Below are 27,574 nucleotides of genomic sequence, written 5' to 3'. Positions count from 1 at the left end.
ATTAAAAGAGAAAGCGACCATGCGTTTGGGGCGAAAGCGCACGTCGCTTTATCCTCCTTTAATCCCTGTTTTAGCCAGGATCGAATGCACATTGGGCGAAACGCATGTGATCGATCCTGGCTGAATCCTGGCTGAAACCGGGATTCAAGGAGGATAAAGCGACCATGTGTTTGGGGCGAAAGCGCACGGTCGCTTTATCCTCCTTTAATCCCTGTTTTAGCCAGGATCGAATGCACATTGGGCGAAACACATGTGATAGATCCTGGCTGAAACCAGGATTAAAGGAGGATAAAGCGACCATGCGTTTTGGGCGAAAGCGCACGATCGCTTTATCCTCCTTTAATCCCGGTTTTAGCCAGGATCGAATGCACATTGGGCGAAACGGATGTGATCGATCCTGTCTGAATCCTGGCTGAAACCGGGATTCAAGGAGGATAAAGCGACCATGCGTTTGGGGCGAAAGCGCACGGTCGCTTTATCCTCCTTGAATCCCTGTTTTAGCCAGGATCGAATGCACATTGGGCGAAACGCATGTGATCGATCCTGTCTGAATCCTGGCTGAAACCGGGATTAAAGGAGGATAAAGCGACCATGCGTTTGGGGCGAAAGCGCACGGTCGCTTTATCCTCCTTGAATCCCTGTTTTAGCCAGGATCGAATGCACATTGGGCGAAACGCATGTGATCGATCCTGGCTGAAACCGGGATTAAAGGAGGATAAAGCGACCATGCGTTTGGGGCGAAAGCGCACGGTCGCTTTATCCTCCTTTAATCCCGGTTTTAGCCAGGATCGAATGCACATTGGGCGAAACGCATGTGATCGATCCTGGCTGAATCCTGGCTGAAACCGGGATTAAAGGAGGATAAAGCGACCATGCGTTTGGGGCGAAAGCGCACGGTCGCTTTATCCTCCTTTAATCCCGGTTTTAGCCAGGTGCGAACGCGCATTCGGCGAAACGCATGCGATCGATCCTGGCTGAATCCTGGCTGAAACCGGGATTAAAGGAGGATAAAGTGACCAGGGCGAAAGCGCATGGTCGCTTTATCCTCCTTTAATCCCTGGGCGAAAGCGCCTGGTCGCTTTATCCTCCTTTAATCCCTGTTTCATCCAGGATTCAGCCAGGATCGAACACATGCGTTTCACTTAATGTGCGTTCGATCCTGGCTAAAACAGGGATTAAAGGAGGATAAAGCGACCAGGCGCTTTCGCCCCCTGTTTTAGCCAGGATCGAATGCACATTAGGGCCATTTATTCATGGAAGGTTTTGCATTGGGTTTGCCACTCTTTAGATGCACTTTCCCCCCATCCATATTCTCAAAACTCAACGATAAGCCCCCCTGCAGAGTTTTGAGAATTCAGATGGGGAAAATGTGCATCTAGAGAGTGGCAAATCCAATGCAAAACCTTCCGTGAATAAATGGAGTAGGTGAAACGCATGCGCTCCATCCAGGCTGAATCCTGGCTGAACCCGGGATTAAACTCCTTTAATGGTGCGCTTTCGCCCTACGATTCCGGGCATCTCCTGCCCGGGCGGCCGAAACCCCGGCGCCTCCGGAGGGAAGAGGGCGGAGGGTCGGCGGGGCGGCGCCCGACGGACGCGCCACCTTCCCGGCTGGCCACCTGCGCCGTTGCCCGCTCCCTCCTCCTCCTCCTCCTCCCTGCCCTACCTGGCCGCGGCCACGTCCGGGGCTGAGCCCGCGCCGCCACTCGCCTCCGGATCGCCCGCCCGCCAGGCAGGCTAGGCGCCATGAACCCCGCGCGAGGGGGCTCCATGCCGCCGCCCCCCACCGCCACCGCCTATTTCCCCCCGACCCGCGTCACCCTCCCGTCCGGCTTGGAGATCCTGCGCACCTACTCGGGGGCCTTCATCTGCCTGGAGATCGTGAGTGAAGGAGGGAGAAAGGGGTGGGGGGGGGCTGGGGGGGCAGCAGGGAAGCCCCCCTCCCTTGCAATCTTCTTGCAGCGGCCCCCGCCTTGCAGCGCACGAACGGCTGTTCGCCAAAGCCAAGCCAAGCCCGCCATGGCTGCTTGGCTTAGCATGAAGGCAATTCACAGTGGGTCGCCGTGTTGGTCTGTCTGCAGAAGCAGAAAAGAGCAAGAGTCCAGTGGCACCTTGAAGACGAACCAAAATATTTTCTGGCAGGGGATGAGCTACGCTCATCCCCTGCCAGAAAATATTTTTGTCCGTCTTCAAGGTGCCACTGGACTCTTGCTCTTTTCTGCTATTGCTTAGCGTGGGGAGTCCGGCGCGTCGGCGGGAGGCAGAAGTCCAACAGGTGGCCTCGCCTGGGCCATCGCCGCCGGGCTGGGGGGAAAGGAGGGACCTGTTGAACGTTGGCACGGCTCAAGTCGCGGCTGCCGGCCGGGGAGCCCCCAAATGGCCACTGTTGTGCCCGGGAGGTTTCGCCTTGGGTTTGCCGCTCTCTAAATGCACCTTTCCCCCCCCCCCCATCCAAATGCTCAAAACTCAACAATAAGCCCCCATGCAGAGTTTCGAGGGTTTGGATGGGGGGAATGCGCATGTAGAGAGCGGCAGATCCAAGGCGAAACCTTCCATGAATAAATGGCCTGTGTCCATAACCTGCCCCCCCTTTTTTTCAGAACTGCACATGGGGGCTTATTGTTGAGTTTTGGGGATTTGGATGGGGGAAATGCGCATGTAGAGAGCAGCAGATCCAAGGCAAAACCTTCCATGAATAAATGGCCTGTGTCCATAACCTGCCCCCCCCTTTTTCAGAACTCTGCATGGGGGCTTATTGTTGAGTTTTTGGGGATTTGGATGGGGGAAATGCGCATGTAGAGAGCGGCAGATCCAAGGCGAACCCTTCCATGAATAAATGGCCTATGTCCATAACCTGCCCCCCCCTTTTTCAGAACTCTGCATGGGGGCTTATTGTTGAGTTTGGGGGATTTGGATGGGGGAAATGTGCACGTAGAGAGCAGCAGATCCAAGGCAAAACCTTCCATGAATAAATGGCCTGTGTCCATAACCTGCCCCCCTTTTTTCAGAACTGTGCATGGTGGCTTATTGTTGGGTTTTGGGGATTTGGATGGGGGAAATGTGCATCCAGAGAGCGGCAAATCCAAGGCGAAACCTCCCATGCGTAAATGGCCTGTGTCCATAACCTACCCGCCCCCCCGTTTCCCGCACAACTCTCTTAATCGGTGTTTCTGTTTATACAACTTATTGTGGCGTTTTAGAGTGGCAGGATTTAATTTGTATAGTCTTGGCATCTTTTCATTTGATGTCAGTGTTATGCTGAGGCCAAAGGCAGGGTTTTTAAAATATCCCTTTTGAATCCCTTTTAATACCCACGACAGTGGCCTGTTTTTTTCCTCAAATGAAAAAATAAACCTTTGCTGGAAACAGTGCTAATAACTCAACTGTATGTTATATTATATTCAGTATAGAGCCATCGTGCTGTTTTTTTCCTCAGCCTTACAGCCCACCCCATTTATTTTCATAGAATCATAGAGTTGGAAGGGACTGCCAGGGTCATCTAGTCCAACCCTTGCACAGTACAGGAAATTCACAACTACCTCCCCCCCCATCCCCAGTGACCCCCTACTCCATGCCCAGAAGATGGCCGAGATGCCCTCCCTCTCATCGTCTGCCTAAGGTCATAGAATCAGCATTGCTGACAGATGGCCATCTAGCCATTTTTTACACACACCTGCCACCATCCCGAACCTGTTGAGTTCACGCCCCATCCAGATCAGGGTTTTCGGAGCCAGGCTTCCAAATGTGCTCGGGGCTACTTCAGATCTTGTGAGGGATTCTTCACAAGTTGAGATCACAATTTGGCATGCTATCAAAAGTGGGTTTGGAGGAAGAAGATCTCTATCAGTTGTTAGAAACTAAAAATGGCTTTTTTGCGGGGGGAGTGGGTTGGGCCCTGCTACCCTTCCCTTTTTCCTCCCAGATGGTACAGAAATGTTGCTTTCCCCCCCAGCTGTGGAGAAGCAGCAATTAGAGCATCTTCAACAGGTATATTTCTGCCTGCCTTGGAACCACAGGATCCCTGGCAGAAAGATTGTTGGCAACCTTTTTCTAGTGGTGTACCTTTAGAGGGAAAAGGGCTGGCTTTATTTATTCAGGGGTTTTTTGCCTCACTGTTCTCCCCAACTGGGACCCAAATCTCCTCTTCTCAGTTTTATCCTCACTGTAGCCCTGTGAGGTAGGCTAGGCTGAGCGAGTGAGAAAGTGACTGGCCTGTGGTCGCCCAGCAAGCTTTCATGGCAGAGTGGGAATTCAAACGTGGGTTTCCTTGCACCCAACACTACAGTTGCCATCCTCCAGGCGGTATGGAAATCAAACAGCCGAACTAGTGCCAAAGATAGGAAGTAATATAAAACAACGGCACTTATGGCAAAAAAGCATAGAACTACTAAAGGCTTTAACTATGAATTTCAATATAATATGAATGCATAAGTACAAGCACAAAACACGAAAACAATGTCTGTATCAAGACATCATAGAATTGGTAAAGTCCAAGAATGCCAAGAATAAGATAGGTATCCGGTATTGAGTCCTATTTCGCGTTATTTGTTCTGGAACATATGTTGTGTTGAACTATGACAGATCGTCGCAGGATTGCCAGAATTGAAAAAGCTAACGCGAAATAGGACTCAATACCGGATACCTATCTTATTCTTGGCATTCTTGGACTTTACCAATTCTATGATGTCTTGATATGGACATTGTTTTTGTGTTTTGTGCTTGTACTTATGCATTCATATTATATTGAAATTCGTAGTTAAGCCTTTAGTAGTTCTATGCTTTATCCTCCAGGTGGTGGCTGGAGATCTCCTGGGACTGCACCTGATCTCCAGGCAACAGAAATCAGTTCACTTGGAGAAAATGTTCCAGTTCACTTTGGAAGGTGGACTGTATGGCATGATACCCCATTGAAGCCCCTCCCCTCCTTAAACCCCACCCTCCTCAGGTTCCACCCCCAAAGTCTCCAGGTAATTTCCAACCTGGAGCAGGCAAACCCTACTTAACACTCTAACCATTGTACCACACTGGCTTTTAAAATAGATTTTATAGGTGTACTAAATAGATTTTATAGATGTACTATTTTTATCTCTTTTGTAAGCTACCAGGAAGGCTTTGGCTATGGCAAAAATCAGACATATTTTAAATAAACAAACTGTCCTTTGTCTCAGTTAATGAGTTCCACCTTCTTTACCTAACTCACCTATTACTGAAATGCTATTCTGAACTGGTATGTCTGCATATCACATCTAATCAGTCACGCCTGCTAATGTCATTTCCCTGCTTTTGACATTTACATGGCCATTGCGTGTCTAATTCACTGTTCTCTACTTAAGGATAGATGGACTCACATTCTAGCTGTATCTGAAGAAGTGAGCTGTGGCTCACGAAAGCTCAAACCCTGCCAGAAATTGTGTTTAGTCTTTAAGGGGCTACTGGACTCTTGCTCTTTTATTCTGAACTGCTACTTGTATCACTCCCTCCGTATGTTCTTCTGCTTCAATCAGTGCTTTCTCATGCTTCTTCGCACGGTTCCCCCAGCTTCTAGCTGTACTATGGAAGAGTTAATCTGGCAGTGCATGAACTGAACACCATCTAGAAAATGCAAATTAATAAAGTGGACGGCAAGTGGGGGAGAGAGACACACACCTGCTTCATGACTTGCCTGACCAGAGCCTCCCGGGTTTTTTTCCCTGTATTAAAATGTGCTTCCTTTTTTTTTTTTTTTTTTTTTTGGCAAGACACAGTCATTTTAGTAGATTACGATGGGTAGCCATGAAGTCTGTTACTAGCAGTAGAAAAGAGTAGGAGTCCAGTAGCACCTTAAAGACTAACAAAGCTCACGAATGCTCATACCCTGCCAGAAATTTTGTTAGTCTTTAAGGTGCCGCTGGACTCCTACTCTTTTCTACATTAATTTAAATCATCCTTTAAAAACTGATTTGATTTTAAATCTGGCGTGCCATTTTAAAATTCACTTTCTGAATAACCTGCATGCTCAATGGTTGCTGTAATGATTTAAACATTGGCCATCAACTCGCTGGAGCTTTTTATACTAACTGGGAGTTACTCGTGCTGCTACATGCCTTTTGCACTATAGAATGATAGCCGCTTACAAAGACAGGGTGGTTCCAATTGTGAAATGGGTTGGTTTTTGTTTAGCTGTCTCATAATTGGATTAAGCAATGATCCTGTGCACATATTTACCTGTTTGAATGTAGTAGGAATTTACTTCTGAGAAAACATATATAGGATGAAGTAGCCTAATACTGAGTCAGACCATTGGTGTAACAAGGTCAGTGTAGTCTGTTTTTACCGGCAGCAGCTCTCAAAATGCTCAGGTCTTTCATTGTACCTACTACGTCAACTTGATAAACGAGATGCCGGGTTTTGAGCCCAGGACCTCTGGGTTCATGGAAAGCAGAGGTTCTTATGCTTAGGCACAACTTCTCCAGTTGGGTTGTAAATTCCTAGGACTTTCCAGGGGAGTGGACATGTTCATGGATCCAGAAAGATCCGGAAGTTAACTGAGCAGAATAATATTATTTTTAATAAGATGAAAAACAAACTGCTGAATTACAACTAATAATGAAGCTCAATATCATGCATTCTCCAGGAACTTAATAGAGATCTGGGATTCCTGTCTCATTACCGATGCTGATTTCTCCACGCCTACTACCCCTCTGCATATGACACCTAATCCAATCATGCCTGCTAATGTCATTTACTTACTTTTTACATTTACATTGCCATTGTGTGTCTGAATTCACTCCTCTCTTCTTAAGGATAGATGGACTCACATTCTAGCTGTATCTGAAGAAGTGAGCTGTGGCTCACGAAAGCTCATACCCTGCCAGAAATCTTGTTAGTCTTTAAGGTGCTACTGGGCTCCTAATCTTTTCTACTGCTAGTGACAGACTATCACGGCTACCCATCGTGAAATGTTCATCTCGTGTGGTTAAGGAAGTCATAAATATTTAGTAAGGCAGAGGGGTTTTCCTTTTGTAGGGGTGGGCAGGAGTGGAGCAGGGGAGGAGAAGACTTGTTCTGCAGCTGCTAAAGGCACGAACCCAAAGGAGATTTCCCTTTGGGGTCGGATCTAGGGTCAAAATGCTATTTTGTGTGTTGTGTTGCTAGTGTGTTTGTGGATTTTGAAGGCCCACTGAATCCTGTATATAAATGTGAGAGATGGTAAACTCTGTTTTCGCATAGTGAAATTGTGGAACTCACTTTCCCAGGATGTGGAGATGGCTGCCAACTTGGAAGGCTTTAAGAGGGGAGTGGACATGTTCATGGAGGAGAGGGGTATCCATGGCTACTAGTTAAAATGGATACTAGTCATGAAGCATACCTATTCTCTCCAGGATCAGAGGAGCATGCCTATTATCTTAGGTGCTGTGAAACACAGGCAGGACAATGCTGCAGTTATCTTTTTTGTGGGCTTCCTAGAGGCACCTGGTTGGCCATCGTGTTGCTGGACTTGATGGGCCTTGGTCTGATCCAACATGGCTTTTCTTATGTTCTTATGTTAGTAACTGAGATAAGCTAATTGGAGGGCACAAAAGTATTAGTGCAGGATTGCGCAGGTCAGGTGGGGGATGCCAGTACATTATCCAGATGAGCTATTTGATATTATCCCCTAGATCTTTATGTCTGTGATTGCTTGATTCCTTTCCTGAACATATGACTACACATGCAACCACACCGTTGGGCCATGTTCCAAGGTCTTGTGCAGATTTTTTTCCCCCTAGCCCTGTGATTGGAGATTTTTGTGTGTTACACCTATGTGTATTAGGACATTTAGAAATAATGTATGCAAAGCCCAAAGCTTTCAAAGACCAAAACAATATTGGGTACTTTTTAATGTCATGGAAGCTCGTTGGGTGTCCTTGGGCCAGACACATTCTCCCAGTCTCACCTACCTCACAGGGTTGTTGCGAGGATAAAACGGAGGCGAGGAGAATGATGTAAGCCGCTTCAGGTCCCCGTTGGGGAGAAAGGCGGGGTATAAATGAATTAAATAAATAAAAGTCCCCCGTTCTGTCGAGGCACATGGTAAAGTCCGTTGCCTGGTCAAGGTGTGGCAAGCACCAGCGTTACAAAAGAAAGCTGGTCAGAGTTGAGTCCGTCCCAAAGGGAAAACCCTGTCAGGAAACACGTATGCCACCTTCAGCTCACCGGAGAAAAAGGCAGATGCTGGGGCTGCCCTGAATTTTTGCCTGCAAACATTTTTCAAGCTGGAGAGGGGAAAGACTGGAGGCCCAAAATCACCCTGGGTGGGGGGGAAATAATCCCAATTATGCCTTTTGTTTGACTGTTTGCATCCGCTGCGTTCATCGTCTCTGTTGTTCCTTCGGCGCCGGTTTTTTTTTCTTTCCTCTCGCGATCTCAGCCAACTGGATCGTGGCATCGCAAGTGTACGTAGCCAGTCCGAAGTGGCCCTGTAGCATCACATTTGGGGAGCGAAGCTGTGACAATGGACTTCATTGTGAGAGAAGAGGGAATGCGTCCGTGCAGCCCAGGCAACCGTGCCCGTGCCCTTTCACAGCGCAGCGCAACAAGGAAAAATGGCCTGGTTGCCTGGGTGAGGGGGGGGGGGTGCTGTGCCCTCCCTCCAAAGACACTTTTGAGCTCTTCCAAGCCTTCCCTCCGAAAAATGGCTGGGGGAAAGCTGCTTTTGGGAATGCATAAGAAAAGGCCAGGCTGGATCAGACCAAGGCCCATCAAGTCCAGCAGTCTGTTCACATAGTGCCCAACCGGGTGCCTCTAGGAAGCCCACAAACAAGACGACTGCAGCAGCATTGTCCTGCCTGTCTTCAACAGCACCTAATATAATAGGCATGTTCCTCTGATCCTGGAGAGAATAGGTATGCATCACGACTAGTATCCATTTTAACTAATAGCCATGAATAGCCCTCTCCTCCATGAACATGTCCACTCCCCTCTTAAAGCCTTCCAAGTTGGCAGCCATCTCCACATCCTGGGGCAGGGAGTTCCACAATTTAACTATGCGTGAAGAAATACTTCCTTTTATCAGTTTTGTATCGCTCACCCTCCAGCTTCATGATGGTAAGAGCAAATCGATACCCCGTTTCAGCTTAACCTTACAAAACATGGCTTGCCTTCAGTTTCCCTTTCACAGCACCTAGAAGAACTGTGGTGGAGCAGCCAGCAGGAAGGGTCTCCTACTAGGGTTGCCAACCTCCGGGTGGGACCTGGAGATCTACCAAAATGACAGCTGATCTCCAGAACACGGGGATGACTTCCCTGGAGAAAGTGGCTGCTTGGGAGGGTGGATTCTGTGGCATTACACCCTGCTGAGGTCCCTCCCTTTTCCAAACCCTGCCCTCCTCAGACTCCACCCCAAATCTCCAGGAATTTCCCAATCCAGAGTTCGCAGCCCTACCTAGAACCCTGTCTCGGAACAAGGACTGGAGCCTTCATAAGCACTAGGAAGACATGAGAGGGATTGAACCCAGAAACTGCTAAATATGCAAAGCTTGTGCTCTGGGCCTTCCCCAAATTTACTAATGTTTCCTGATTATAGTCTGTAAACCACACCGTCCACAACATATTGACTGTTCAGCTGTCTTGCTCCCCAAGATGGTTATCTAACTATAATGTGGGCTTCCTAGAGGCACCTGGTTGGCCACTGTTGTGAACAGACTGCTGGACTCGATGGGCCTGGGTCTGATCCAGCAGGGCTTTTCTTATGTTCTTATGAAGCTTTACGTCAGGGGTGGGGAACGTCAGGCCCGGGGGCCGTATAAGGCCCGCGGAATCATTTGGGCTGGCCCTTCATGGGTCCTGGCACATCTCTAGCTCAGAAGGATGTAAGACTGGTGATCTGCCCCCTCCCGCAGACAGAATATAGCCTCTATTCAAGGCAGATGTGAGGATGTTTTGCCAAGAACTCACCCCCCCTTGCAGAAGAGTCATTAGGTATGGAGCTGCTAGGACCACCCAAGAAACTGTGTTAACCCTTTCCCACCCAGACCGTGGAGAAACGTATTCCCTCTGTACTACAAGAGGGTTGGGGGCAGAAGTGGTGGCAGTGGAGGGGTTAAAGGGGGCAGGGCCAGAATGCTCGGGGGGGGGGTTTGAGTTCTTAGCCAGTGTGTCCTCATTTCATCCCTGCAGGCGGAGGTAGCAGGAGCCAGCTGTAGAATTCAGCCCTGACCAGGCAGAGCAGGAGCAACTCCGGCGTGTGGCTGGACAGCTACACCTGGCTGGTGCAACAGACCATCCTGTGCCACTAGTTGGATGCCTGCCTGCTTGCCCGCGCGGGGGGGGGGGGTCATCTGGAGCAGCTGCCTGCTTGGGGCTTGGTCGGCTAATTTTCAAGTTGATAACTTTGTATGGCCCGCGAATGATGTTATAAATATCCAAATGGCCCTTGGTGGAAAAAAGGTTCCCCACCCCTGCTTTACATCATGAATATATATGAATGTTGGTTCTTGTAGGTTATCCGGGCTATGTAACCGTGGTCTTGGAATTTTCTTTCCTGACGTTTCGCCAGCAACTGTGGCAGGCATCTTCAGAGTAGTAACACTGAAGGACAGTGTCTCTCAGTGTCAAGGGTGTAGGAAGAGTAATATATAGTCAGAAAGGGGTTGGGTTTGAGCTGAGTATTGTCCTGCAAAAGTATTGTCCTGTAAGTATCAAGATAATGTGCTACTTACTTACTGATACTTACAGGACAATACTTTTGCAGGACAATACTCAGCTCAAACCCAACCCCTTTCTGACTATATATTACTCTTCCTACACCCTTGACACTGAGAGACACTGTCCCAGTGTTACTACTCTGAAGATGCCTGCCACAGTTGCTGGCGAAACGTCAGGAAAGAAAATTCCAAGACCACGGTTACACAGCCCGGATAACCTACAAGAACCAATGAACTCTGACCGTGAAAGCCTTCGACAATATATATGAATGTGTTTGTGGGATAGCATGCTTCAGAAGCAGCCATTGGGGTCCCTATAAAGAAAGGTCAGCGGTTCAGTCCGCTTTCTTATCTTCCTTTTAATAGGAAGGTGCCTTTGAAAAAAGAACGGCCCTGCATCTGTGACTTAAGAAATCGAATCGATAGAGCACGAGTTTTTTGAATGCACCCCATATAACAAAATTCGTAGCGAAACTATCGGACCATCGCTAGAAAGGTTTCCCGGAAGATCTAAGAAAATTATGCTTGGATATCTTCTGTCAGATAAGAATCACCATTCGACACGATCAGTGGCCGGTTTTGCACCCTTGTCTGCAATCATTAAAAAAGTGAGAAGGGTCTTCAACACTGAAGAGTGGCAGTGGTTTCAGTCACCGAAATGACCTAATTTTTAGTATTTGCCCAGGAGAGTGTCTAAGGGCCAATTTGTAGTCAGACATGTGTAGTTTTAGCTGGTATCCATTAGGACTATCCTGTGTTTATTAATGAATTTTCATTTATTACTTTTATCCCTTTTGTAATTAATGTTTCCTTTATTTATATACCGGTCGTGGGCTGTAATAATAAAGAACTTAGAAACTTTGAACATCTGTGACTTTAACAGCAGCTTAACATGAAGAAAGTAAATAGGTGAAGACTTTCCTGGCATGGAATGTCAAGGGGGGAAGCCGTGGGGCGGATTGCCACCCTTCAGGTGGGGCTTAGAGACCACCTGGAGTTACAACTCATCTCCAGAGATCTGTTCCCCTGGAGAAAGGGGCAACATTGGAGGGTGACCTCTATGGTATTGTACCTGCTGAGGTGCCTCTGTGTGTTTGTGTGTGTGTGTGGGGGGGGGGTTGTTTGTTTGTTTGCATGTGTGTGTGTGTGCCGTCAAGCCACAGCTGACTTATGGGGACCCCGTAGGGTTTTCCAGGCAAGGTACGTTCGGAGGTGGTTTGCCATTGCCTGCCTCTGCATGGGCTGAGAGAGTCCGGAGAGTAATGCGACTGGCCCAAGGTCGCCCAGCAGGCTTCAGGCGGAGGAGTGGGGAATCGAAACCGGTTCTCCAGATCAGAGTCCACCTCTGATCACCACTATGCCATGCTGGCTTCCGCTGAGTTCCCTCCTCTCCCTAAGCTCTGCCCTCCTCAGGCTCCACCCCGAAATCCCCAGGAATGTTCCCATATAGTTGCCAACCCTATCGTTATCTCAACCCCACCCCTTTTAATATCAGATGTATGGGAACCACAATTCCCAGAATGCAGTGGGTGGAGGAATTGGAGGAATCAAGATGGAGGTGCACTGGGCAGACCTTTCCCACTCCTCTGTCAACAGCCTGCCATTGGGTGCCCCTTTGAGGGGGACCAGGATTTTTTCCACCCCAAAGTCTAACTCTGATGACACCATTAGGGGAAAGTTTCAACTGCTTTAACTTCCAGATGCTTTTAAGGGCCCAGCCCATGTCCAGTTTTTTAAAAAACGGTGTCCTTATCTAATAGGGTTTTCAAATTTATTAATATGGTCGACTGACCAAGCACGTGCCAGCACATCAAAATTTCCAGACTCAATAGTTTTGCACCGCTGAATCACAGACTGCCCGTACATATAAAGGTGTAAGGTCAATAAAAGCAACCCCTGGTTAAAATTAACATCTTAGAATATTTTACAATTTTATCAGTTTTAACAATCATTCTCTAATAAAGTTCTGAGTATTTTAATAGCAACAGACTTGGCAGTTTGGAGCGTAATCTGAGGGTCTTCTCCTAATAGGAGCTTCTTTGCCAAAAGCTCAACTGACTCTTCAGGGAATTTACCAAGTAGGGGGGAAATAAGCTTTGTTCTAACTTCGTGGTAGAATGGGCAACACATCAGTGCATGTTCGATGGTTTCAATGTCCCCTGTTCCACATGGACATAACCTCTCTGATCTAGGGATCTTCTTATATTTCCCTTCTAAAACAGCCGATGGTAGGGCCTGGCATCTGGCAAGGGTAAAGGCCTTCCTATAATTAATAGACCCAAGATGATAAAAACAAGCTGCAGATGAGACTAGGTATCTAGATTTATAAGGTACTAGGAAAAATAGTTATTTTCCAAGGTCTGTCTGGCGTTCAATGTCTTCCACCCTTGGCGTCAAGAAACTTGATGCTTGGTCTACGCCCATGGCTAACAGGGTAGGGCCTGGAGAAAGGCCCAGGAAGGCCTTTTTATTAAGGACCGTCTTTAGCCATGTTGACTGGAACTTATCCTGTAGAAGCAGGGGTAGCAGTCCTTGAGGGATAAGATTTAATTTGAGCCAAAGAATAATGGAAGTATCTAATAGGGTTGTCAATTTTTTCTCCGCTTTGTCTTTAACCATTGTGCAATAGGGGGTGGTGGTGGTGTTTTTCGCATACATGTCACTTCCTGAATTTCATAAAGGTGTGGAAGGCACAGGGGTGGGGTAGGAAGAAACTACCCAACTCGACAGTGGAGAGAGCGTTGATCCAGCTGTTTACACAAACGCATAGGAAAGTCGATTTTAGAATATGAGCCGAGATACTTTTCCGTCACTAGCCGAGAGCAGAGTCGCTTGAGTGAGAGGTGGCTTCGGGTTTGGCAGAGGAAACTATCCCGAAGTCCCGGCAGGTTGAGGCTTGTCATACATTACTGACGAGACTTTGCACTTGCGTGGCATATCTGCTTCGTGCAGATAGCAGCCCAGTATAAACAAGTCACGGCGTGAGTGTAAAGTCCCATAGGAAAGAGCTTTGGCTGCATCTGAGTCCTTTTTCAATCAGCCTTGAGTTCCTCTCCACATGGTATGATGAGTTAAAGACTGTTCACTGCTCATTTTCCCCACACATTATTTTTTACTTACGGCATTTATTCTGCAACTTGTTTTGTTTTCTCTTGTGTTCTTCTCCCCCCTTACTGCAGCTTCTGGGAGCACTTGTCTGGATTTTAGTAGCTGCCACCCAAGTCCCTTTGCCACTCCTGCAGGGCTGGGTGATGTTTGTGTCCGTGACCTCCTGCTTCAGTTCCCTGGGCTTCCTCTCGGTGTTTCTCTTCAGCTACAGAGAGAAAATCGCAATTGACTGGAACCGTTTGGTAAGCGCTGAGATGTCCGCGGGCTTAAAAACTGGAAACAAGTTGACTCCCGCTTAGTTCTCGGTAGGCTTTATAATGTGTTTTTGAAGGTTCACACAGAACGAGGTAGGTGTTTGTGGCTACACAGTCATGGTACTGTTCAGAACTGAAATATCACCATCGGTCCCCCAAATGGACAGACACTTCCAGGTTCTTGCACAACCCAAAGGGTGCAGTATGGAGCAAGGTGACACTACAGCTTTGTGCTATAGCAACTCTCCCTCCCAAGGGGAGATTTGGACTTTCAGAAAGGTCCTCAGGTACACTGTGCCTGGTTTGGCTGTCCTCTACCACCCAACTTGTCTCACACCCAGTGAGGTAGCAGCAAATTATGCTTATGGTTATTTATGGTACTTTACCAAATATTAAACAATTACATTAGGAGGAGGAAAAACACTGGCTGAAAAGGTTTTACATGTCTGATTTGGAAACCTGCAAGAACCCCCCCTTCTCATGCTAGTACTACTAGATCTTCCAGCTTTCATGGCCCAATATTATGCATGTTTCTCCCATTGAGTTCATGTAAATAGGTATCGGATTGCAGACTTAAATCAGATTAGGTAATTAACAAACTTTTGGAGGGTTAAAAGTATGCCCCCCAAAATTGGAGATTTTCAAAGTGATATTAATTTAATTTAATGTGGTATTGGAGGAGAGCGTTATGGATACACCGGACCGCCAAAAAACAAACAAATCAGTGAGTTATAGATCAAATCAAGCCGGAACTGTCCCTAGAAGCTAAAATGACTAAACTGAGGCTGTTGTACTTGGTCACATTATGAGAAGACAAGAGTTACTGGAGAAGACAATCATGCTAGGAAAAGCTGAAGGCAGCAGGAAAAGAGGAAGACCCAGCAAGAGATGGATTGACTCTATAAAGGAAGCCATGGCCCTCAGTTTGCAAGACCTGAGCAAGGTTGTTAAGGATAGGACATTTTGGAAGACATTGATTCATAGGGTCGCCTTGAGTCAGAAGCGACTTGACGGCACTTAACACACACATTATTTTCATATGCCTTTCAAAAATGGGAGAGGCCATCATATAAGAGGCATTCTTCATCTGTTGTGTAGCAGGGAAGGCCTCTTCTAAGACGGCATCTGTTTTAGCCTGTGTGTGCACCAAAGAGAAATAACATGTGCAGAACTTAGGGCAAAAGTTTCAATTAATGAACTGTCATTACATTGAAAATGCGAACCTAGTGCTGATTCATGCATGGTAGAAGAAGAGTTGGTTTTTATATGCCAACTTTCTCTACCACTTAAGGAAGAATCAAACCAGCTTACAATCACCTTTCCGTCCCCACAACAAATACCCTGTGAGGTAGGTGGGGCTGAGAGAGTATGACTAGCCCAAGGTCACCCAGCTGGAGGAGTGGGGAAACCAATCCAGTTCACCAGATTAGCCTCCACTGCTCATGTGGAGTGGGGAATCAAACCCGGTTCTCCAAATCACATTCCACCTCTCTTAACCACTACACCACACTGGCTCTCAGTACATGTCACATGGTGACTTTTGGAGTGTGTGATCTATTTCTGTCTGGGAAGTTACTGACATTTGCTGATGGGAAGGTTCAGCCTGTTGTGGCTAATCTGCAGCGGCTCATTCTCACTTGCATAAAAGTTGTCACATGTTGCTGCAATCAGTGAGCGATGAAGTAAACTGGAAAAGCAGTATATAATTATTTTAAATCCATTGCACTGCTGCCTGGAGTATTGCAAAGGTTGTGAGCACCTCTGGGTTGGGTCACTGTGGTTTGTTACCTACGTACATAAGTGCTGTCAAGTCACAGCTGAATGACAGCGATCCCAGCAAGGGGCTTTCAAGGCAAGTGAGAAGCAGAAGTGGTTTTGCCATTGCCTTCCTCTACATAGCCTTCCTTTGTGTTCGACTGCTGTAAAAAATGCAAATTCCATGCTGTCCATAATTAGACGAGAAATAGAGAATAAAAACTGCTGATATCATACTGCCCTTGTACAAATCTATGGTGAGACCACACTTGGAATACTATGTACAGTTCTGGTCACCACACCTAAAAAAGGATATTACAGAGCTTGAAAATGTGCAGAAAAGAGCAACCAAAATGATTAGGGGACTAGAGCAACTGTCCTATGGGGAGCGGTTAAGACGCTTAGGGCTGTTTAGCTTGGAAAGAAGACGGCTGAGGGGAGACATGATAGAGGTCTATAAAATTATGCATGGTTTGGAGAGAGTGGAGCATAATTTTATAGACCTCTATCAAGGGGCGAGGAATTACGTGCCCTGACCAGGATGGTCCAACTAAGGGTCGGCCCTGGTTAGTATTTGGATGGGAGACCACCAAGGAAACCCAGGATTGCTACTGAGAGCCAGGCATCGGCATACCACCTCTGAACATCTCTTGCCTTGAAAACCCTACTGGGTCGCCATAAGTCAGCTGTGAGTGGACGACCCTTTCCACCAAAAGATTTACATATCTAAAATTTTAAAATTTATCTTCAAAGCACTGGTTATTCATCACATAAGCTGATTCCCAATTTGTTTTTACCTGGTCACGGATTTTTTTTTCCAGTTTACTTAATACAGTTGTGTCTTATGTATGGGGTCATTTGTATTCAAAGCGGCATTTACATTGGTTTCAAGGGAAAGGCATCCCCCCCCCCCCCCCGGTCACCCATCCAGTTTGGATACCATTTCAGGGGTTGTTTCGTCCTTTAGGCAATGAAAGGCACAATGCATTTTTGGCTGTGATTCCCCCTCCCCCCCCCCATTCAGTTGGGATTAAATTAAAGAACATAAGAACATAAGAAAAGTCATGCTGGATCAGACCAAGGCCCATCAAGTCCAGCAGTCTGTTCTCACAATGGCCAACCAGGTGCTTCTAGGAAGCCCCCAAACAAGACGACTGCAGCAGCACCATCCTGCCTGTGTTTCACAGCACCTATTATATTCGGCATGGTCCTGTGATCCTGGACAGAATAGGTATGCATCATGACTAGTATCCATTTTGACTAGTAGCCATGAATACCCCTCTCCTCCATGAACATGTCCACTCCCCACTTAAAGCCTTCCAGGTTGGCAGCCATCACCTCATCCTGGGGCAGGGAGTTCCACAATTTAACTATGCGTTGTGTGAAGAAATACTATCCGTTTTGAATCTCTCACCCTCCAGCTTCAGCAGATGACCCCGCCTTCTAGTATTATGAGAGAGGGAGAAAAGCTTCTCCCTTTCCACTCTCTCCACACCGTGCATAATTTTATAGACCTCTGTCTTGTCTCCCCTTAACCGCCTTCTTTCCAAGCTAAACAGCCCTAAGCGTTTTACCCGCTCCTCATAGGGCAGTTGCTCTAGTCTCCTGATCATTTTGGTTGCTCTTTTCTGCACCTTCTCAAGCTCTATTTGTTAATATCCATCCCTTATTACCTTATTACCCTGGACCGCTCCCATCCCTCTTCTGCCTGCGTTCTGTTCTTCTTGTCAAGCTTTGGCAAAGATTTATAATTTCTACTTAGGCGGTAAAACCGCACATGTACTGATGGTCCGGGATAGATAACGCCAGCAGCAGTGAACTGTGAGGAGCAGAGGGTTCCTGCCAGGCATGCTCTGAAATCTTGCTGGTAGAGCAGTTGATCCACATTGTCTATACACCACTGCCTGCTAAAGATGACTCATTCTTTTCAGGAAGAGTAATTCTAGACTCTCCAGTGTATCGGATTTATTGTGAAGACATATTGCTTGGTGTTTACACAGCACATTTCAAGTGATCACATACATCACCTCCAGGATCTTTATGATACCCTTGTAAGGTGGTCCACGTCATGATCACCCTATTTAAGCTCTCTAAGTATTTGAGCCCCGTGGTGCAGAGTGGTAAGCTTCCAGTTCTGCAGTCCAAGCTCTGCTCACGACCTGAGTTTGATCCCGGCGGAAGTTGGTTTCAGGTAGCCGGCTCAAGGTTGACTCAGCCTACCATCCTTCCGAGGTCAGTAAAATGAGCACCCAGCTTGCTGGGGGTAAAATGTAGATGACTGGGGAAGGCAATGACAAATCACCCTATAAACATAGTCTGCCTAGTAAAGATCGTGATGTGACGTCACCCCATGGGTCAGTAATGACCCAGCGCTTGAACAGGGGACTACCTTTACCCTTTTAAGTATTTGAAAGGCTGTCACTTAGAGGATGGCAGGGAGCTGTTCTTGTTGGCAGCAGAGGATAGGACTCACAATAATGGGTATAAGGACATTAGGATAGTTTTTTTTACAGTAAGAGTAGCTCAGCAGTGGAATTGGCTGCCTGGGGAGGTGGTGAGCTCCCCCTCAAGCAGCGGCTGGACGAAAACTTGTCAGGAATGCTCTAGGCTGATCCTGCATTGACCAAGGGGTTGGACTAGATAGCCTGTGTGGCCCCTTCCAACTCTGTGCTTCTGTATTGTAAATGAGGAACGGAGTATGAATTATTTTGGAATAGATGGATGTGGATTTAAATTTTCTTTATCACCTCCTTGGTTTTATGCTGCTTAAAAGAAGACCTTGGCAGAAATGTTAGCATTTTTCTTTTTTCCTTTTACATTACCTTTCCCCTTTGCGAATATCTTTGTGAATAAGGCTACCCTCCGAAATTTCACTGTCGTGTTCCAAAAATGTGTTGATTTTGGCCAGATTTTAAGTGACAACGTGGGTTATAAAGCAGCAATGAACTGGGATCCTAGTCTCCAGTTTAAGCCTTCTGGCCCCCTCTGGGTACTTTTACCCCCCTTTGGATTCCACGGGTCTTGGCTTGTACTGGTGACAGAGAACTTCTTTGTAACAGTGGCCAAGGCAAGGAAGTTACCGGGCAGGGCGAGTGGGCAGAGGAAATGAGATAATTTACCTCCCAAAAATACCTCCCTGCACACAGTGTCCTACTCATGCGGATTTGTGTGCCCCCTTCATGAGCCAACACACCAGGAAGTTGTGTGAAGTTCTATTGGCATTTGATGCTTCATTCTGTACACGCTGCATTCTGTTTCTTGTGCTCTGTTTCGCTCAGGCATTGGTGCAAAGGACAGATGGACTTTGTAGGCAGAAACAGTCTTTATTATTAAATAGGGGAGGGGCCGTGGCTCAGTGGTAGAGCCTCTGCTTGGCATGCAGAAGGTTCCAGGTTCAATCCCCAGCATCTCCAGTTAAAGGGACTAGACAGGTAGGTGATGTGAAAGACCTCTACTCATGGACCAAGGGTCTGATTCAGTATAAGGCAGCTTCATGTGTTCATTATTGCTGTAAAGTTCGTAATTTACTTAATTTTTAAAAAAAATTCTAGCAAAACTCCCTTCTTCGTGATGTGTGGGAGGGAGGCTTGAAATGAGGCAGCAGGCTGCGGTGTGTCTCTGTACACATGCACACCGCGCACTCCGCCTCCCAACGAATCCCTGTCCGCAACCCTGGCCTCAAGTGCAGAGGTTTACTTTCCACCCAGGAGTGAATGGCAGCCATACGGGAGAAACTAAAGAGGGCCTAATTAGACGTTAGAGGGATTTGGGGCTTCTGGCTACCACACATCTCCCTCGTAATTTCTAGCAGAAGGAACTTGTGATGTGACTTAATAGCATTTCCTTGCCCTCTAATCCATTTTGTTGGATGGCGCTCGATGTGAGTGGAGGAATACTGAGCATGAAAATATCAGGTCATGTGTTTGTTTTACTAGTGATGACCAAGGAGATGCTCCTGACTTCGATAGCCCCAGGCTAGCCTGATCTCATCAGTTCTCAGAAGCTAAGCAGGGTTGGCCCTGGGTAGCACCTGGATGGGAGACCACCAAGGAATTCCAGGGTTGCTACACAGAGGCAGGCAATGGCAAACCACCTCTGTTAGTCTCTTGCCTTGAAAACTCTATGGGTTCGCCACAAGTCAGCTGCAACTTGTTGGTACTTTCCATAGGGTTGCCACCTCTGGGTTGGGAAATACCTGGAGATTTGGGGGGAGGAGCCTGAGGAGGGTGGGGTTAGGAGAGGGGAGGGGCTTCAGTGCCATAAGAGTCCATTTGCCAAAGCGGCCATTTTCTCTCGGGGGACTGATTTCTGTCGCCTGGAGATCAGTTGTAATAGTGGGAGATCTCTCGCCACCACCTGGAGGTTGGCATCCCTAACTTTCCACCGCCACCAGGGAGATGTGGGTGGGTGGCAGCTACACATCCCCTATCCTTCTTAGGGAGTCCATTTGGTGTAGCGTTTAGCATACTAATGTAGGGCTAGGGATCAAGTTCAGATTCCCGTTCCACCATGAACACCATTTCTGTAGTGTGCTTTTACCTTGAAATCTGTTAAATTCATTTTAAGCTGCTCAGTGATTTATGTTTTTATTCTCTGGCTGGGTCTTCAATGCTAGGTTTTAATTAACAAATTTTAATGTTTTGCATTACCTTTTATTTTGCAGGCTGCCTTGGGCAGGTTCCCTGGAGAGGCAGCATAAAAACATACTCACTGGGTGACTTGTAGCCAGTTGCTCTGTCTCTGTCAGCTTAGCCTACTTCAAAGTGTTGTTGTGAGGATAAAAATGAAAGATGGGAGAACTCTGTATACTGCCCTGAGCTCTTTTGAGGGAGGTTAGGCTAACAAAGCCCTGACTCGGATGGCCCAGGCTAGACTGATCTCGGCAGATGTCGGAAGCTAAGCAGGATCAGCCCTGGGTTAGTACTTGGATGGGAGACCACCAAGAAGAAGAGTTGGTTTTTTATATGCCGATTTTCTATACCTTTTAAGGAGAATCAAACTGACTTACAATCTCCTTCTCTTCCTCTCCCCACAACAGACACCTTGCGAGGTAGGTGGGGCTGAGAGAGTTCTGAGAGAACTGTGACTAGCCCATGGACACCCAGCTGCCTTCATGTGGAGGAGTGGGGAATCAAACCCAGTTCTCCAGATTAGACTCCACTGCTCTTAAACACTACACCACGCTGGCACTAACCAGCTAATTTAATTAACCCCATTCCCGATTTTTTTTTTGATATTCTAGCTAGGCTGTAGTCCAAGTTATGTTTCCCACAGCCCATAACCCCTGGGACAAAAAAGCCCACGACACCGGCAGGTGAAAGCCAATTTATGAATCACATAATTCATTTACAGAAGTCCTTGTCATTGGCTATTTGTTTGATGGCTACTGACATAGAAGAGTTTGAAAGGAGCTCCCGGTAAATGAAACTTTGTCATTGCTATCCTCACAATCACCCCATAAGGCAAGGCTGAGCTGAAAGATAGCCCAAGGCTGCTGAGTAAGATTCAGAATCGTCCAGGGACTCGAACCCAGGCCCCCTTAGGGGAAGACAAAGATTTTATCCACTGTCATAAAGCACATGAAATGCTGTGCTCTTTCTTTCAGCGACTTCAGTGCTTTTGCTCGAGGCGTTTCCTGGTTTGTCTGGGTTGCGACCTGGATTTGGAGACAAACGCTCCTTTCGAGTACGCACAGCCAATAGGTTTGCCTTAGGCAAGGAAAGGTGTCTGCATGGCAGATGCGTATAAAAGCCAGTCCCTTGGCTCCGTCACGTTCGAGCTCCTGTCACATTCGAGCGTGACCAAGAGACGGAACTGAGGTCAAGGCTGCCTCTTCCTCTGGATAGCCTCGGTTTTCAGCAACCCCCGTTAGATTTTGTACGGCAAAAGAAATGAGATTTGATTTGGGGCACAGCTACCAAAGAACTAAACCTCCTGCTCCAATCACTTGGGGCCCCAAGTGCAAAAGGCAAGTCAAACCCCAATTCCAGCTGGGACCCAAAGCATTATTTCCTAGCATTATTGTCTTTTCCAGTGAGTTTTATCTTCTCGTACTGGGACTAAACTACAACAGCTTCAATTTAGTCATTTTAGCCTCTAGAAGAAGAAGAAGAAGAAGAGTAGGTTTTTATACTCTGCTTTTCTCTAGCTTAAGGAGTCTCAAAACAGTTTACAATCATATTCCCTTCCCCTCCCCACAACAGGCACCTTGTGAGGTAGGTGGGGCTGAAAGAGTTCTGAGAGAAGAACTGTGACTGTCCCAAGGTCACCCAGCAGGCTTCATGCGGAGAAACGGGGATTGAGTTTGAAGGGACCACCAGGGTCATCTAATCCAACCCCCTGCACAATTCAGGAAATTCACAATTAACATGATGAGAACATAAGAAAGGCCCTGCCTTAATATTGTTCTGTGCTGTTTTAATACCGTTGGATGTTTACTGGTTTTAAATCTCCGACTAACTATTTTATTTTTTTTTCCTTCTCAGGATTTCTTTTACCACGCAGCTGTTTTCGTCTGTTATTTTGGGACCTTTTTGTTGCAAGCCGCCACAACGTCTTTGCACAGCCATCTGGTTAAGTTCCATTTCGACACCCAGTTCAACACTACCGTCCATCGCCCACTTCTAAACGAGCACGAATATAACTTGAGCATAGCAGCTGCTGTAAGTATCATGCGGGCACCTTTTCACGAGGAACAGGCTTGTGTGGTTAGCCGAGGGGGTTTCCAGCAGGGTCACCCCTTTCCTCTTCCTCTGCCCTTGCGCTTCTTCCACTTTTGATGCTTTTGATTGTTGGTGGCCGGTCTATCCACGCACGTGTGACTAGAGAAGCCTTAAGGGAGTGCCACAGTCATGCACTGGATGATGCAAACACAGCCACAAGCAGTTTGGATGTTCAGGAGGCCATTTTTATAATGGGCTTGGAACTGCTGTATAATGGAATAGCACAGGAGGTCGCTTCTGTAAGGGATAATGTTGTCTGTTGCACTGTTTATTGTATGGTCACTAGGGGTGTGGAGTGGGGAGGTAGTTGTGAATTTCCTGCATTGTGCAGGGGGTTGGACTTGATGGCCCTGGTGGTCCCTTCCAACTCTACGATTCTGTGTATCCCCTCCCTTTTTATTGAGATCTCCTCTACCTTTGTAACCCATTTTCTTCATTAGCGTGGAGCCAGCGTGGTGTAGTGGTTAAGAGCAGTGGTTTGGAGTGGTGGCGTCTGATCTGGAGAACCAGGTTTGATTCCCCACTCCTCCACATGAGCGGAGGAGGCTAATCTGGGGAACTGGATTTGTTTCCCCACTTCTACACTCGAAGGCAGCTGGGTGTCCTTGGGCTAGTCACACTCATCCCCACCTACCTCACAGGGTGTCTTGTGGGGAGGGGAAGGTAAAGTGATTGTAAGCTGGTTTGAGTCTTCCTTAAGGGGTAGATAAAGTTGGCAGATGAAAACCAACTCTTCTTCCTCTTCTTCTTCATTATGGTATGTAGGGTAGCTGGGCTGAGCCCAACAACCAGCAGGAGGGTTGGGGGCCGGGACATGGGGTACGTGTGACAGTGATGTCACTGATGTCACTCCGTCATTTCCAGGTACAACCCAGAAGTGACAATGGGCAGCTCTAGGGGTCTCCAGAAATCATAGAGGTTCCAGCAATTCCTAGAGCGACCCATTGTCACTTCCGGGATGTACCCGTGCAGAGAATGCCAGTGGGGTTTTGTTAATTGTTAATTAATTTGTTTTTCTAAACAGCCTATGTATCAAACTTTGCTGATTCAAGTTGATGCTTTAAAAGCTTGCCAATTTTTGGATTGGGCAAATAGCCAACCCTAATTTTGTTTGTTTGGTCCCTGCCTTCCTCTAAGGAGCTCAAAGCAATCTACACAGTTCTCCCCTTCATCCATTCTATCCTCACAGTGACCCTATGCGGGCCAAAGAGGGCATCCCCATGTGTTCTCCACGGGAACAGTCAGGCATACATCAGCTGCCAGTCAGCTGCCCGATGTGACAAATAACACCTCCCTGCGCTGTTTCAGGCCAAGAAAACGGCGATGGGGGGAGACAGAAGCCCTTCTTCCCCCTGCATTCCCCCTGCTCCCCAACCAGAATTGGGGCCCTGCAGAGCTTTTAGAGGGAATTCTCCACGGGGATCAGTGACTGGCATATGGCTGCCAGTCCCTGTGGAGAGCGCATGACAAATATCATGTCTAGTTAAATCCGGAGTGAGATTAGAAAGAAAATCATCCCAAATTCAGCGAGTGAGTTTTATGGCAAACAGGGGTTTGAACCAGTTTTCCCCATCACTAATTAGTACACTACACTGCCTCTTCACCTGTGCCCCTGCCAATCCTGTTTGCCCTCCTTCTTATGCCTAGGAGAGCCGCAGATCACTGCTTTCTCTGCCAGCAGGGGCACCCGTGTTACGGACTGGCCGTCCATGCTCTTGATCATTTGACCTATGGTTTGCATAATTCTATTAGTTCTCTCTCTTCTTTCTGTCTCCTTTGAGGCAGCTCTTCTTGAACTTTCTCGTTCCCCTTATGGGTCCTGCAAGCCTTGTTTTTACCCTCTACCAGTTTCTTCTGGAGTCATATTTACATTGCCGGCTTTCAACTGGTTTATTTACATTGCCGGCTTTCAACTGGTTTAATATTCTTCCTCTTCGGCGAACCCTGAGAGCTGTCATTCTGTTGAGGAGAATCCCCTGTTCCCAAAGCAGTTTTGCAGCTGTTTTTAAACCTTTGTCAGTCTTCGGTCTTTTAAAAGGTAAAGGTCCCCTGTGCAAGCACCGGGTCATTCCTGACCCATGGGGTGACGTCACATCCCAACATTTCCAAGGTAGACTTTGTTTGCGGGGTGGTTTGCCAGTGCCTTCCCCAGTCATCTTCCCTTTACCCCCAGCAGGCTGGGTACTCATTTTACCGACCTCGGAAGGATGGAAGGCTGAGTCAACCTTTTTCACTCGCCATCCCCCCTCCGACGACTTCTGGTCTCTGTGCTGATTATGCAGGCCGTTTCCAGCCATCAGAGGTCAACCCGCTCTCCCCCTGCGTTTCCCCACACTTTGCCTGCATTTTGAGAGACCTGTTTTATCTCAGATTTGAAAACGCAGGCAAAATGTGGGGAAACGCAGGGGGAGAGCAAGGTGACCTCTGATGGTCAGAAACGGCCTGCATAATCAGCACAGACCCAAAGTCGTTGGAGGGGTGACGGCGAGTGAAAAAACCTTGCATAAAAGACCTTCAACTCATTGCTAAGTACATCTTGTCCAATGAATTGTGAAGGCAGGAGGAAGCCAGGCTTGGTCCATGGCAGAAAAAGTGGTCATGAGTCATCTCGTGCAGGCCACAGTCAATGAGTGTGTGTGTTAAGTGCCATCAAGTCACTTCCAACTCATGGTGACGCTATGAATCAACGTCCTCCAAAACATCCTATTTTTGACAGCCTTGCTCAGATCTTGCAAATTGAGGGCTGTGGCTTCCTTTATTGAGTCAATCCATCACTTATTGGGTCTTTCTCTTTTCCTGCTGCCCTCAACTTTTCCTAGCATGACTGTCTTTTCTAATGACTCTTGTCTTTTCGTAATGTGACCAAAATACGATAGCCTCATTTAGTCATTTCAGCTTCTAGGGTCAGTTCAGGTTTGATTTGATCTGTAACCCACTGATGTGGGGTTTTTTTCATCATAGACCTTTAATGGCATAACAATTATTACAAAAGAATGGGATCATAAAACTTAATAACAATAATTTAAAAGTAGATAAAGTAAGGAACAATATGATTAAAGATCAGGACTTCCAAGATTTTGCACTCTCAGCACATCCGCTAAAAAATTGGCAACATCCTCAGTAATCTCTGGAATTGAATCATTCATGAATTAACTTAATCTTGGTGGCCAGTGACGCAACCTTACACTTAAGAATCTTTTCTAGCTCTTTCATGGCTACCCTTCCCAGTCTCAATCTCCTTCTGATTTCTTGGCTGCAGTCTCCCTTTTGGTTGATGATGGAGCCAAGGAATAGAAAGTCTTGAACAATTTCAATTTCCTCATTGTCATCCTTAAAGTTGTGTAATTCTCCTGTAGTCATTACTTTTGTTTCCTTATTGTTCAGCTGTAGTCCTGCTTTGGACCACAGTCCAATACAGTTTGTTATTTCTCAGTACCAATGGGCCACCTGCTTACTTTCTTTCTGTTGTGACATAGGGATGATAACATCGGCCCTTGAAAAACCTGTACAACCAGAGGCATTTCTGGCGGGGGAGGAAGTTGGGAAAGGTGTGCTTGCATGCTAGCAGAACCTGAGTGTCACCTGGGCTGACTTTGTTTTCTCCTCTACCTGCAGGTATTTCAGCCTGGGTGTAACCAGAGTTGAGAGCCTTTGGGTAAAAACCAAAAGACCTAGGACCTAGACTCATAGCCAGGGATCCAGTGACGTAGGACTCACCCAGAGACTTAGGACTCATCCAGGATATGCTTGTATTTTTGTTTGTTTTGTTGTGTAAATTATATTGTTTAAACGGGTTGGTCTAGAAATGGCTTTAAGGTGGGTTTGGTCCCTTCAAGGAGGAAAGCACCATAGAAGAAGAGTTGGTTTTTATATGCCGACTTTCTCTACCGCTTAAGGAAGACTCAAACTGGTTTACATTCACCTTCCTTTCCCTTCCCCACAACAGACACCCTGTGAGGTAGGTGGGACTGAGAGAGTGTGACTAGCCTAAGGTCCCCCAGCTGGCTTCATGTGTAGGAGTGGGGAAACCAATCCGGTTCACCAGGTTAGCCTCCGCCACTCATGTGGAAGAGTGGGGAATCAAACCCGGCTCTCCAGATCAGAGTCCACCGCTCTAAACCACCGCTCTTAACCACTACACCACGCTGGTGTTCTAATCAATAAATAAATCTGGTATGAAATCCATCTTGCTCTTTTTTTCCCTTTCTCCTTTTCCTGCAGATTTTTGCCTTTGTAACCACTATATGTTACGGGTGCAGCACAACCCTCGCTTTGAGAAGATGGAAACTATAGCGCTGGAAGAGAGGAAATATCTCCGTAGCATCCCATCAGTTTCGCGTAACTGTGCAGATGATCAAATGGTTATACCACTTGTCCGTCAAATCAGAGTGGCGTTCCAAAAAAGAAGAAGAAGAAGAAGGTGTTTGGAATAAATGTATATTTTTTCTAAAATGTTGATATGCAGATAAGTCCATGTCTCCATTATATTTGTTGAGAAGAGGGGAGAATTGTTATTTATTCCTCTAGTTTTTCAGTTGCCTAGGTTATTGAGTAACTTTTGGCCCTGGCTACAGATAGTATTATAAAAGCAAAATGATGAATAATGTTATCGTTATCAGGCAATTATTTTTTTTGTGTGTGGTGCTAACCGACTAGTTGGAGGAGGAAATAAAAATCTCTGCAGATGTGCTGTGTCTCTCGCGCCACACGCAAATGCAGAGAGGCAGCTATAAAGTTATAAACTCTGCGGCACTTCCGGCTAATAATTAACTAGGTTTGTGCGGCCCACGAAGCGTAGCTGCAGAGCAGTCTCTTAATTTCTATGGGACTTGTGCAGGGCTCTCACATGACCCTCTTTGTCATAAATGGAGGGTGCTCGATATCAGTGTATGCTGGATTGTTTCCATCCTTATGCTGGTATCTGTGCAGGCTGGGTCATGGGATCCTACGCTAGTCTAAATAGAATATTTCTCAGACCATTGCCTGTTTGTTTTTACAAAGTACTTTATGGGAGTTGGCAGATGTTTTTAAACATCACTTTTCACCTCCAAACCCGAAAACGTTTTATGGA

At 46.9% G+C, this 27,574-nt stretch overlaps 1 protein-coding gene across 1 annotated transcript; it reads left to right on the top strand.

The window, feature by feature from the left end:
- The first annotated feature begins 1,719 nt into the window (after nt 1-1,719).
- MAL2 (mal, T cell differentiation protein 2) lies at nt 1,720-26,913 on the top strand. Its single transcript, XM_056854736.1, has 4 exons — nt 1,720-1,881; nt 13,844-14,014; nt 22,267-22,443; nt 26,725-26,913. Exons 1-4 carry the CDS (start codon nt 1,747-1,749, stop codon nt 26,794-26,796), a joined length of 555 nt encoding a protein of 184 aa, XP_056710714.1. The 5' UTR covers nt 1,720-1,746; the 3' UTR covers nt 26,797-26,913.
- Nucleotides 26,914-27,574: the final 661 nt, after the last annotated feature.

This window comes from Euleptes europaea, chromosome 8, assembly GCF_029931775.1.
Source record: "Euleptes europaea isolate rEulEur1 chromosome 8, rEulEur1.hap1, whole genome shotgun sequence".
NCBI lineage: Eukaryota > Metazoa > Chordata > Lepidosauria > Squamata > Sphaerodactylidae > Euleptes > Euleptes europaea.
The sequence above is the reverse complement of the archived record's forward strand: the minus strand, read 5'-3'. Positions and strand labels throughout refer to the sequence as shown.